Source organism: Lynx rufus, unplaced genomic scaffold, assembly GCF_022079265.1.
Source record: "Lynx rufus isolate CCGP_SWC_20201006 ecotype Redwood Valley unplaced genomic scaffold, mLynRuf1.p SCAF_4, whole genome shotgun sequence".
Lineage (NCBI taxonomy): Eukaryota > Metazoa > Chordata > Mammalia > Carnivora > Felidae > Lynx > Lynx rufus.
Genome location: NW_025814856.1, coordinates 83,685,850 through 83,700,047, shown reverse-complemented (window position 1 = coordinate 83,700,047; position 14,198 = coordinate 83,685,850). Strand labels below are relative to the sequence as shown.

Below are 14,198 nucleotides of genomic sequence, written 5' to 3'. Positions count from 1 at the left end.
CAACCTCCAAAGAAGGGTTCTAAAATTTAATTTTAGAAAATAATGCTTTCAAATCTCTTCAAAAAATATTTTCAATGGAAATTATTCATTTTTATACAAAATCAATTTCACTAGCACATTGTATATTCTGGCATGAGTTTATGCCTTTCATCTGCAGTTCAAATCTGATCCTAACAGACCAAAAGGAGAACCAATTGGCAATTTTCATGGTCTAGTTGATAAAGATTTCATAGACTGAAAATTAAATTTAAGGGTTTAAAATACTTTTTTTAGTATATGGAGAATATGGAGGAAATTTTGAATGTGAACAATCCTGCCAATGTATTAATACTTGCTTATATATATCTGCCCTTTGTATATTTCTATAAACTATTTGCCTGTATGCATTATGAAAATTCCAATCTGACCACACAAAATGTTTTATTAGGTGGCATAGAAAAAGAAGAGAATTTAGGGCATGTTCAGAGAGGAAAGTGCACCAGAAAACACACCCACAACCTTTAATATGTCTCTATTTTGATTCCTGCCTTATGAACTGGACAGCAGATCTGGAAGCCTGACTTCTCTAGCACAGATGCACTGAGCCACAGGTTGATATTTCTGTCACCTTGGCCACAGATGTCCCATTTACCCTGTAGGAAACAAGAGTGGTGGACCCATGAAGCAACCCCTCAGAGCATTTCGCTCCCCAGTTCAGTCAGAATTAAAGGCAATAATAAAGGAAAGGGAAAGGAAGGGAAGGGAAGGGAAAGAAAGGAAACTATTACTGGAATTATAATACTAACTCAATTATAATTATCACCAATTCCAATTATTATCTAATTAATTTTAAGTAATAGTAAAGATTTTGTATTCCTTTAAATCAAATATAAGTTATTTTGGGGGGCCAAGTTAACAAATGAAAACCAAAAGTACCCTTACAAAGGAGCAGATCATGAAAATAGAAAGATACATTGACATGCTGCTAACATTCCTATTTTCCATTGTATTTTATGTCATAGCAAGGCAATCTACAGAACAATAAAGGTTTATTCATAGAAGTGAGATATGTAAATTCCTGAGCTAGCAGACTTCTGGCCCAATATTCAAACGCCCCTTCAAAAAAGGGCACAATGGTCTGCATTTTCCACTGTAAGAAATGTATGCAATTGCATTCCATGGCAATGAACTCTTTATAAGCTTGATGAAGAGGAATGCTTTGTATATTTACTTTAATCTTTACCCATGCTATTTTCTGTTTCCAAACAAACAGAAGGACAAATGCAGGCTGCCAACTCGCAGGATGTACAAACAAGTGTTATTGAATATTCAGAAGTATGGTGGTATTTCTAAAGTTCAACAACAAATCACTTAGAGTCTTTCTTTTGTTTTTAATTTTTCCTTATTCAGGCACCACAAGGCCACATAAGGAGGGTGAGGTCCCTGGAGTGGACTATATTTTCATCACCGTTGAAGATTTTATGGAATTGGAGAAAAGTGGTGCTCTCTTAGAAAGCGGGACTTATGAAGGTAAGCACAGCTCGTCTGCTAACTTTATTCCTTGTTGCATCACATTTTTGTCTGTTGCTGAAATGCATTAGGATGCCAGATTGCTGATAAGCTACTGCTTTTGGTTTGAGAGCTTTAATAAGGTAATTTTAGAAACATATTTTCTAAATAAAAAGTTAGGATACATCTAGATTAATTCTACTCTTAAGATGCTGAGATATGTATGTGCCCACTGAAATATACTTGTGATGGCCTCCTGAGACTAAGCTGTGATCTTCCAAATAAATTATCTTCATCTTTAGATAACATCTCAAAGAGCACAGGACTTGAGTTGCAGTCCTGTCATTATCTCTGTGTGTTTTTTTTTTTTAGTTCCTTCACTTCACTGGCCTTCACTTGCATCTCATGCAAAATGATGAAGTAGGAAAATATGAGGAAATATGATCTGTGCTTGCTCTCCCAAGCTCTACTGCAAAAGAAAAGTCTCCTTGTGTACTCAAGTCAAACATGAACAATAGATGACACTAAAAGCTTGAATGTAGGAAGTATCTTTCAGTGGAAAGAGCACTGTAACATGAACCAGAATCTGTCTCAGTTCCAAATCTGGCTTTATTACTTATCCACTATAAATACTAAATAACTCTGTTGGTATCTGTGAACCTCAGTAGAATTATCTGTAAAAGGAGAACGGTAGCATTGAAAAGCATAAATAAATAACATGTTGATATGATCACATTTATACATTTAAGTGACATCTACAGGCATGTAGTTTATGTCTAATTGAATTATGTATTTCATAGCCATTGTATGTGTGAACTATATTTGTATATATTAGTAAGTTCAAAGATGAATCCAGTTTTACTGTATTAAAAGTAATAGTGAGTGATATTAAAAACAAAAGTAATAATATATGCATTGCTGCTTAGTCAATCAAATACATGAGGTCTCCCATTAGCAAGTAAGTTGGGTTCATTAGTAGTTTGACCCTCTACTTCCTCCTTCACTTACTTGTAGATGCCCAGTGGACTAGAGTTACTTAAGAACTTAATATTATATATTGTTAGAAATATTAAAATCTCTTCTTTTACTTTGCATTCCTAAGGCAATTTAGGCTGAGACATGTGCCTACATTATGGCTAAGACATTTAGTTGCTTATTGCCACATTTATAGGAAATAGGAAAAAATACCCAGGAAAAGAAAATGGTTTTACACATGAGTATTGTTTCTTGTTCATGTTGTCAAAAATAAGTAATGATGGAGGTTGATTGAAAATATTTTAAATATAAAAGCTGTGTTGCTCATATAAGCTGCTTAAACTATATGAAAAATAACTGTATAAATCATAGAAAGTACTTATATCAAAGAAGTCAGAGTAAATAAACAATAAATTTTGTAGCATATTTTCTTGTGAGTTTTGTGACATTATTTAGTGGCATTCATTAGTTTGTATGTCTGCCAATAATAATGTATTTAATTACCTTATTTAATATTATATATGTGACATACATAAATATAAATATATGTTATAATATAAAAGCAAATATAAATATTATATTTATATAACAAAAAACCCAGAAGCTTAACATGCAGGAGCATCTCAAAAGTAGTATGGTTAACAATATGACCTTTTCTTTTTGTTTTTAAAAATAAAGACTCTGTTAACTGTATAGAAGGTGAAAAAAAATTAAACCAAATGTTCATGTTAAATCTCCAGAAAAAAAATTAAACCAAATGTTCATGTTAAATCTCCAGTACTCTCAGGATGAAATTTAATAGCAATATTTTAAAATAAAGTAAATTTTAGGTTCCAGTTAAATTTTGAGGAAACTATCCTGAAACCATAAAAATATAGCCAAGTTTCATGAGCCAGGGTGGGTTGTCTTGAATCTTTTTCAGACATCTTTTCAGTATTGAAAGTTTAGTTTGCTAAAGTTTGGTGCCAGCTTGTTAATTGCCTCCACATGCATAGATCTGATCATTGACTAAAAAGACTTTGTATATATGACTTTGTGGAATCAATACCATTGCTTACAATTACACATGGTATACTTGGTTGAAAACAATATTCCTTTTTCAGGTCACATAACCGTCTGGGCAGACACCTAGGTAGCATTCTCAAATCTCGGGATCTTCAGATTTTCTTACAATCACAGCTGAGGAACCAGTAGAATTGACATTCTAATGAAAATCACTATTATTCCTTCAGGACTGATCATAAACTCAAGGCTCAGGGCTACCACTTAGTGTGTTATTTGTCAAGGAAACCTGGGGAATGCCTTTTCTGCTGTCGATGCTTTCAGAATATACAGAATAACAAGAATGTGCTCCTTAGCCAGACAAAGAAAAACCTGAGAGCTTTTATATTTGTCAAACTTCCATGACATCAATCTCTCATAAAATTTCTTCAATAAAATCCCAGTTTTTCTATGTTATATATTCTCCTTTCTGCAGTGTTTGGGCCATTGCTCCCTTTCCTTCTCCTTGCTAAAACATTTTCATGCCTTCTTAGTACTCTACAGCCTTCAGCCAGACTAGAAAATTCATCTTTGATATCTGTGACTCCACTAAAGAAAGTAAGAAGAAATTGGGTTACTCTTAGTGGCTTTTTTTTTTTTTTTTTTTTTTTTTTTGCGGGAGGTGTACTCTCAGTGTTAAGGTTATAGATCTTTTAGCTATGTTAGGTCTGATTCCAACCCAGAAACAAGAATATCAAGACTGCTAATGCAATTGGAGGTAGGGAGATAGTCTCTGCTTCTTCTTGCTCATAAATACTTACCAACTTGTGCATTTCTTGTCAGGGACTGGGACCCCATTCATTTTTGATTAGCAAAGATCAAGAAAATCCTTTATAAAATGTCTAGTTAAGATGCCCGTCATTGAAGAAACCAGTCTTATAGCGTTCACCCCCACTACTCAGTTTCAGAACAGGAAACATCTACCTGAAAAGTAGTTGTGAGGAAGAATACATTTTTAAAGTATTTCTCATATGTATGCATTTTTGTCTCACTGTCAATAATTCTAGTTTTAATCTTGGTTAAAGATGTAGCTAAAATGAAATTTGTCCTTTGATTAGAAACAAAGTAGACTTTCTTGAATTGCAGATCTGCCTCCTAGAAATTGGCTCAAATTACTCACCCCAAAAGAGCAATTCTTTTATTTACCAGAGACTGCAAGGAAGGCCTTAATGTGCTTGAGTTACTATCTACGGTTATGCTCCATGATCCTAGACACAGTTTTAGCAGATTCCTTCTCTCCGCAGCACCAACTCCTCACTCTGTCTGAGCACCTATTTTCAGTTTGTTATACAACAGCTGCTGAATGCCCTTGTATGTAAATGGCCCAGAGGATTTGGTTCTGGTGGACCATCAGGTGTTGGTAAAGAGCCTCTTTTCCGTGACTTGGATGATCTCATCCTTATCTTTTCATATTTAATCAAGTTTAAAATTAAGTTAATAGAACAAAGCCCAGTGGTGAGCCTGATGTAAAATCAAGTAACACAACACTATGAATCTTTATGTCAGGACTGAAGATGTAGGCTTCATGTGAAACAGACCACAGAGTTCTTTAGTTAAATACAGATAATTCCTTTGGGATTAAGGTCACATGCAGGTATAAGTGAGACACCAAGAGGTAGGATTAAATGAGTTGATCTGGTAATTTAAAGGGTAAATAATCTAAGTGCCTGGAAGGCAACATGTCTTTGGGAACTGTCCAAAGTGCTGAATTAGCCATGGCTCTAAATCAGTGAATCCTGCCTGACCTACTTCTTCCAGTTGTCTCGAATGTTACATTCATAGTTTCATTGACCAGTCTTACCAGTTGTCTGCCTCAACCTTTGTTCTAAATGGCATTATTAACTAACCCCATGTCTCCTGAGAAGTTCCTGGAATCTCATTTCATTTAACTCATCTACTTAGATCATCCACAGTCATGTTCCAAGCAGCACTTCTGTCATAACATCCACTACCATATTTTGCTGTTGTGCTTTTAAATGGAGCAATGCTATTTTGCTATCTCTTGAAGAAGCCACTGATCCTAAACTTCAGTGTTTCCTTTAAATGTACATAAGCTCAATTGTAATATTGCCCCAATTTTTAGGAGGACCAAATCAAGACGAGCAAATTATTTGGGATTCTAACAGAATATAGTGCAAATATGGCACTTACCTTCATCTCAATTTTGTGGTTTCTCCTAATCATGGGCCTTAATATATATGGACTTGAGCCTAATGCGAACAGCACACCTATTTTCTTAAACAGTTTTATTACAGGATTATGAAATTCAATATGTTCACTTCAATATGTACATAAAAGTTTGGTCCTTCTAGGTGTAGCACATAAAATCCTGTAAAAAATATTAAGTATTAAGTACAAATAATTTTGTATAAATGTAACTTAAGCAGTTATATGATGAGAGAAGACATATAACAAATTTTACATAAATCCATTTCATGTCACTAAAATCAGCATCAACTTTTTTGAAAATATCATGGCCTTGATGAATTTATTATTAAAATTTTGAATTGGTGTTTTCAATAAAGAGAGCATTGGATGATAAAGAGATACTGATGCTAAAGAAAAATTATTACTGGTACTGTAAATAATCTTGAGGAAAACCGTTCTTCTATCAGTCCAAGTTTCTAAATAATATTTCCTGAAGGGCAGATCAGTGCTTAAATTGATGCTAAGGTTGTTGTCATTCCAGGAACCAAAATTAAATAAGAAGTGATTGTTTTTCCCTTTCCCTTATACTCTATTACAAGAGAAAATTTTTACCATGAAAATAATAACCTCTATAACAACAGTAGATTCTTGGAGCTTGCACTTAAGTGATCCAGTTGTTATTATATACCCAGATTATAACATGTTTTTATTTTGATACTTGCTCCATTTTCTTTCTTTTGGCAATATTCCTACCATTGAAGATTCCAAGCCATACATTTGGGTGTTCATTTGAGGAACACAAAACATTAATACATAAGCTTACTAAATGTTTATTTGAACAATAGAGGAAAACACGTTAGTGAAGTATTATACTTCTTTGGGATCTCATAATGCCAAGTTTTTTTTTTCCTTCTGATTTTTTTCTCTGATTCAGTTTGTATTCAGAGTTATGGACAATGTATGATTTTTGCATTCTGCTATGCTCTTGTGTAAAGCACTAAAACTGGAAGTATTATTGTGCCTTAAAAGATGACAAAATTTCCTTTTGGTTTGGGACTTTTGTAAACCCAACTTTTTCCAAAATACATAATGAAAATGCCTATTTCCAAGTATTTTTTTTCTCCCAAAAGGACTAGAAGAAACAAACCAAGAAATTAATTAACTAATTTTATACAATCATATAAATTATAACTTAAAGACTAAAGTCAAGGAACATGAAATGGCTTGCTTGCTTTTACCTAAAGTACAATATTAACTAGTTTATTGTTAGCCCTACAAATTTTTGTTCAGATGTAGCTAAAAGGAACAGGCTTTTTGGAGTATGTCATTAAAATAAAGCCAATATTCATGAGCATAAGACTCACTTCTTCAGCTCTTTCAAAACCAATAATGATGATGATACTAGGTAAAGCTTAGGATTCCAAAACTGTGATATTCAGGGTTTAATTAATTTCCTTAAAGCTCATGTCTATAATTACTATGATTTTCTAACTCTTGTAAACATTCCCTATACATTTTTTGATAGAGAGAGAGAATGAGAGAGCAAGCAAAGGAGGGGTGGATAGGGAGAGAGAGACAGAGACAGAGACAGAGGCAGAGACAGAGATATTCTTAAGCAGGCTCCATGCTTCGCACATAACCCCATGTGGGGCTCGATCCCATGACCATGAGATCATAACCTGAGCCAAAATCAAGAGTCAGATGCTCAACTGACTGAACCACCCTGGTGCCCCTCCACCTCCCTATAAATTTTTATCTGAAACAAATTGAGAATTCACCTGAAAAAAAGTATAATGCCCTTCATTTAGTGGGAAGAAAAAAATGCATAACTTTAAAGTTTTTACTTACATTTCTTTCCACTGCTTCAACACACAGAACCTATTTATCTTTCCTGATTGGATGAATATTTTAAACTTTATGAGTTGTTCTACTTTAAATTTACTCATTTTGTAGGAGGCACTCAAGAGAGTTTTGATCAAATTGATTATAACAGTCTTGTACATGAGAGCATATGTTTCTCTGAAATATTATCAACATAGTGATGATCAATGGCTCTTGCCATGTCTTAGATTATTTCTTTAAATATAATTTCTTGTCAAATTGGCCAACATACAGTGTGTAAAGCGTGGTCTTGGTTTTTGGGGTAGATTCCCATGGTTCATTGCTTGCATATAACACCCAGTGCTCATTCTTTTTTTTTTTAATTTTTTTTTTCAACGTTTATTTATTTTTGGGACAGAGAGAGACAGAGCACGAACGGGGGAGGGGCAGAGAGAGAGGGAGACACAGAATCGGAAACAGGCTCCAGGCTCTGAGCCATCAGCCCAGAGCCTGACGCGGGGCTCGAACTCACGGACCGCGAGATCACGACCTGGCTGAAGTCGGACGCTTAACCGACTGCGCCACCCAGGCGCCCCCCCAGTGCTCATTCTGACAAGTGCCCTCCTCAATGCCCATCACCCATTTTCCCCTCTCCCCCATCAATCCTGAGACTGTTGTCTATATTTAAGAGTCTCTTATGATTTGCCTCCTCCATCTTTCTTTGTTTGTAACTATTTATTTTTCCCCCATTCCTTCCCCCATGGTCTTATGTTAAGTTTATCAAGATCCACATATGACTGAAAACATATGATATCTGTCTTTCTCTGACTGATTAGTCTTAGATTAGACATACAGACCTTCCTAAAGGAGATTTACCTACCTCAGTTATTTTAGGTGGTACCTGAATGTCCCCTTCCTGCCAATTTTTTTTTTCTTTTCCAGAGACTTGTGTCATAGACCAATAACTTGAAAACTATAACATAACATCCGTCTCTAAAAAAGTCATTTTTGTATTTGAATTTCAAATCTGAAAAATAAAACTTCCTGGGACATTATTTCCTTATATCTTCTATATTCCTCCTCTGAATAACAGAAGAGTCTACAATCTCATTGACCATGGATCTGTTCTTTCTCTCAGGGGGAATAGGAATCACCAAAATTAGAAGAAAAAAAAAATAGTCCCGTCGTTTTATTGCTAAGTAAGTATTTTATTTCAAAACATTGATATCAATCACCAGCAAAGCTGGTGATTCTTCACAAAGATCTTCACAAAGATCACTTTATGAATTGTTTTTATAGACAACAAATTCCATTCATGCACAAAACAATATCTGAAATTTTGAGGACTCCATTGATCATCCTGCAAAGTATACAGTTATGCTGTATATGCTGACTAACAATTATGAAGTTACAGTTCTAAAAAATACCCTGATGTCCTGCGTTTTAAAAAAGCAATCATGGGGTGCCTGGGTGGCTCAGTCGGTTAAGCGGCTGACTTCGGCTCAGGTCATGATCTCACGGTCCGTGAGTTCGAGCCCCGCGTCGGGCTCTGTGCTGACAGCTCAGAGCCTGGAGCCTGTTTCAGATTCTGTGTCTCCCTCTCACTGACCCTCCCCTGTTCATGCTCTGTCTCTGTCTCAAAAAGAAATAAACGTTAAAAAAATTTTAAGAAAAAGCAATCAGGGGCGCCTGGGTGGCGCAGTTGGTTAAGCGTCCGACTTCAGCCAGGTCACGATCTCGCGGTCCGTGAGTTCGAGCCCCGCATCGGGCTCTGGGCTGATGGCTCAGAGCCTGGAGCCTGTTTCCGACTCTGTGTCTCCCTCTCTCTCTGCCCCTCCCCCGTTCATGCTCTGTCTCTCTCTGTCCCAAAAATAAATAAACGTTGAAAAAAAATTTTTTTTTAAAAAAAAGAAAAAGTAGGGGCGCCTGGGTGGCGCAGTCGGTTAAGCGTCCGACTTCAGCCAGGTCACGATCTCGTGGTCCGTGAGTTCGAGCCCCGCGTCGGGCTCTGGGCTGATGGCTCAGAGCCTGGAGCCTGTTTCCAATTCTGTGTCTCCCTCTCTCTCTGCCCCTCCCCCGTTCATGCTCTGTCTCTCTCTGTCCCAAAAATAAATAAACGTTGAAAAAAAAAAAAAGAAAAGAAAAAGCAATCATGTTGCAGAAGATTCACACCATATGAAAGCTCTTCCTTGTTGAAGGCTTGGAAACTCTGGCAATTATGGAAAATCCTTCATAACACTGTATTAAAATTTCATATAGTGAAACAATCTGTCCTTATGTAATAATCAGCTCTCTTAGATCTTGTGGGCTGTACATGTTTGTAACAACCAGATAAGTTTAGGATAAAGTGGTCAATATATCTTGTTTGCATGAGACTATTTCCATGAAAGTTAATTCTAAAGACTCTACAAATGTGAATTTTAAAGGACCAGTAAAAACCTAAATTGATATTATTAGTTACAATAAAATGGAGAGTTTGACTTATACTGTCTTCAGCCTATTTATATTAGTTATGCTGGCTTCCTTTCTGTTCTTTGAACAGAACAAACACATTCCTACCCATCTGGGATCTTGAATTTGTCATTTCACTTTCCAGGGCTACTTGTCTTCCAAATAACTAACTACATATCCCATTTTCTCACTTTGAGATATTCATTTAAAAGTTTTCAGGAAACTCTTACCTGGCAACCTTATCCAAAACTGCACCTGACAACATTCTCCATTCCTTTTCTCTGATTTGCTTTTCTTTACTGTAGCTACTATATAACTGAAAATATAGTTTGTGCCCATTTGTCTATTTGGTTATTGTCAGTATCCACCCACCTGAATGTAAACTTCAGGAGGTCAGGTAACTTGTTTGCATCATTGCTAATTCTTAAGTTTAGAGTGCTCTCTGGCACCTAGGAAGCACTAAATGAATATGAATTGAATGAATGGATGCCTAGATTCCTTCCTCAAACCCAACAGTGGAAACTCCTTAATAGAAACCCCATACAGAAATCCACCTTAGCTTGAGACCCTAGAACAAACACATCAACTTCCTAATTCAAAATGTTCTAAGTCAATAGTATGGAGCTGTATAACACCAATTTGACCTCAGAATCTTGTACTAGATTAACTTTGTATCATAATTGTAATAATTGTAGTCTTGTCTTAATTCTCATCATTAACTTCATGAGTCCCTGTTCTGAGTTCCGATATTTGTTTGTCTCTCAGTACCATACAAACTATAACACTGTCCCCAGAATATAGTTCTTACATTCCTTTAGCCATTCCCAATAGTCTGGGTTTTTTTCACTACAGTAATTCATGGTGTATCAAATCACTCAAAATCAAAACCTAGTAGTCTTGGTCAACAAAACTGTATCTCCCATCAAACCACCTCTCCACCCAAGTTCTATTGATTGTGTCACCTAAATACTTCTTCGACTCAGGGTAATTTCCCATTCATATAATCCCTGTCATGTTCATGTTCTCTTTATTTTTTCCAAAAGAATTACAGACTTTTTTGATTTTTCTACTTCTAATACAGAAAGTCCATGAGGAGTTGGAGAACAGAAGTAATGAAGCCAAACCTATAGGAGAGTTAGAAAAGTCCTAGGATATATTGGAAATATGCAAATTCCAAAAGTTACTTTAAAACAAAAAAACTAGTATGTGTGTTCTCTCACTAAAGAAATAAAGCATTTTATTTAATGGGGACATGTGGTACTTGGAATGTATAGGTTATTTTTATTTATTTATTTATTTTTTTATATATATGAAATTTATTGACAAATTGGTTTCCATACAACACCCAGTGCTCATCCCAAAAGGTGCCCTCCTCAATACCCATCACCCACCCTCCCCTCCCTCCCACCCCCCATCAACCCTCAGTTTGTTCTCAGTTTTTAACAGTCTCTTATGCTTTGGCTCTCTCCCACTCTAACGTCTTTTTTTTTTTTTCCTTCCCCTCCCCCATGGGTTCCTGTTGAGTTTCTCAGGATCCACATAAGAGTGAAACCATATGGTATCTGTCTTTCTCTGTATAGCTTATTTCACTTAGCATCACACTCTCCAGTTCCATCCACGTTGCTACAAAAGGCCATATTTCATTTTTTCTCACTGCCACTTAGTATTCCATTGTGTATATAAACCACAATTTATCCATTCATCGGTTGATGGACATTTAGGCTCTTTCCATAATTTGGCTATTGTTGAGAGTGCTGCTATGAACATTGGGGTACAAGTGCCCCTATGCATCAGTACTCCTGTATCCCTTGGGTAAATTCCTAGCAGTGCTATTGCTGGGTCATAGGGTAGGTCTATTTTTAATTTTCTGAGGAACCTCCACACTGCTTTCCAGAGTGGCTGCACCAATTTGCATTCCCACCAACAGTGCAAGAGGGTTCCCATTTCTCCACATCCTCTCCAGCATCTATAGTCTCCTGATTTGTTCATTTTGGCCACTCTGACTGGCGTGAGGTGATACCTGAGTGTGGTTTTGATTTGTATTTCCCTGATAAGGAGCGACGCTGAACATCTTTTCATGTGCCTGTTGGCCATCTGGATGTCTTCTTTAGAGAAGTGTCTATTCATGTTTTCTGCCCATTTCTTCACTGGGTTATTTGTTTTTCGGGTGTGGAGTTTGGTGAGCTCTTTATAGATTTTGGATACTAGCCCTTTGTCCGATATGTCATTTGCAAATATCTTTTCCCATTCCGTTGGTTGCCTTTTAGTTTTTTGGTTGTTTCCTTTGCTGTGCAGAAGCTTTTTATCTTCATAAGGTCCCATCAAAACCTTAGAGGAGAAAGCAGGAAAAGACCTCTCTGACCTTAGCTGTATAGGTTATTTCACTAACATTTTCTGATTAGATTTCAATTAACTATAAAGGAGCATGAGTTTCTTGATTATTCTTTTATTCTTAGAGAATTTTTGGAAAGTAAATGGAAATAAAATTTTATTCCATTATTAATTGTACACTGCTAGTAAGATCTTTACTCCCACCTCATCTTTCTCTTTCTTTCATTTTACATAAGGGTGACTTTAAATTTTCTTATACTATGTGAAAGTTTGGTTTCTTTCACTAAATAGTTAATGGACAAAATGATAAATCTGAAAAATTCATAATTTATTTTTTTTTAATTTTGAGAGAGACAGAGGGAGAGTAAGCAGAGAGGGGCAGAAATAGAGGGAGACAGGGAATCCCAAGCAGGCTCCATGCAGTCAGCACGCAGTGCCCTACCTGCGGCTGGAACTCACAAAACCACAAGATCATGACCTGAGCCAAAATCAAGAGTCAGACCCTTAGCAAACTGAGCCACCCAGCCATCCTGTGAAAAATTCATAACTTAAATTGAAATATTAATGGTAACCCAAATAGTGACCATAACATAAGGTATCAATAAACAAAAGTTTTTTTTTTAATTTTTAAAATTTATGTATTTATTTTGAGAGAGAGAGAGTGGGAGGGGCAGAAAGAGGGAGAGAGAGAATCCCAAGCAGGCTCTGCACTGTCAGCCCTGAGCCCAATGTGTGGCTCAAACTAACAAACCATGAAATCATGACCTGAGCCAAAATCAAGAGTTGGACACTTAACCCACTGAGCAACCCAGGCGCCCCAAAACAGTTTTAAACAATGTATAGGAAGCTCAAACTGTGATGAAACTTATGATGATGGGTCTATAAAAGGAAAAGACTTGATTTAAAATTTCCCAGTGAGTTTTCTTTCTTTTTCTCCCCTACTTTCATTCCATATATAAGAATGTTACTGCAACGGACACATATTTGACTAAAGACACCTGCCCTTTGGCACTGACCTGATACTGAAGGGTGCTATTTCCCCAAAGGGATCTGTTCCTCTGGGTGAGCCCACAAAGAACAGAAAGATTTCTCCAGGTCAGGTCCCTGAGGATTATTTCCAAGAGGATTAGATAGTTCCTATTTCTGCTCCCATTCTGAGTTCTCCATTAAACTTCCAGAGAAAAATCTACTGATGCAGCTATCTGGTTTCCCTAGAGATGAAGCAAGCATTATTACCCCTTGGATTGAAGTGTAACTTGTTGCAAAAATGGTGATTCCTATCACTTCTACCCTCAAGGATGTCCAGGAATACTCATTTCTAAATATGATTTGCAAGTTTGGTAATTTTAACTACTTTTCTCCCTCCTCCTATCCCCTCCCTCAATTTAATAAGTCTTTTTTACAGTAAAATGTAGCAGCAAATTAGAAGAGGGTGTGTGCACTGATTTATGTAAGGGAGGGAGAGAGGTGGGGATGGAGATTCCTGAAGGTCGACACATTGACAGCCTGACAGTGATTGAGGACAGGAGAAAAGTACAAAAAGTGTACAGAAGAAATTAAAAAAGAGAGTCATCTTGGGTCATTTGTTATAGTGGAAGCACTCATCAGTCTCCCAAAGGACAGCGGAGTATTGCAACCCAACACAGCTATTGATTTTCCTAATAATGACCCTGAGCTATCTATAAAAAGTTAAGTCATATGCAGAAAAGTAGTATTTGAGAAAGGTTTCCTTCAAAGGTGATTAAAATTTCAAAGTTTGAACTTCTGAAGGGGAAAGGCTAGAATATTCAGCTAAACAGAATACCACACTCCCTGAAAATGCCAAGCAAATGGGATGAAATATTTTAGCTATTTTCTGTCTAGAAGCAATTTATAATGTGTATTCAAGATTATATTCAAATTTACACATGATTAAATTGCCTCAATAATTAAGTTATAAGCAC

At 36.3% G+C, this 14,198-nt stretch overlaps 1 protein-coding gene across 2 annotated transcripts in view; it reads left to right on the top strand.

Moving 5' to 3' along the window:
- Positions 1–14,198, top strand: part of MAGI2 (membrane associated guanylate kinase, WW and PDZ domain containing 2) — a 1,354,570-nt gene that overhangs the window by 746,802 nt on the left and 593,570 nt on the right. For both annotated transcript variants that reach the window (XM_047096111.1, XM_047096110.1), the window contains exon 3: positions 1,390–1,509. In XM_047096111.1, coding sequence (XP_046952067.1) covers positions 1,390–1,509 — 120 coding nt within the window. The remainder of the gene's footprint in view (positions 1–1,389; positions 1,510–14,198) is intronic.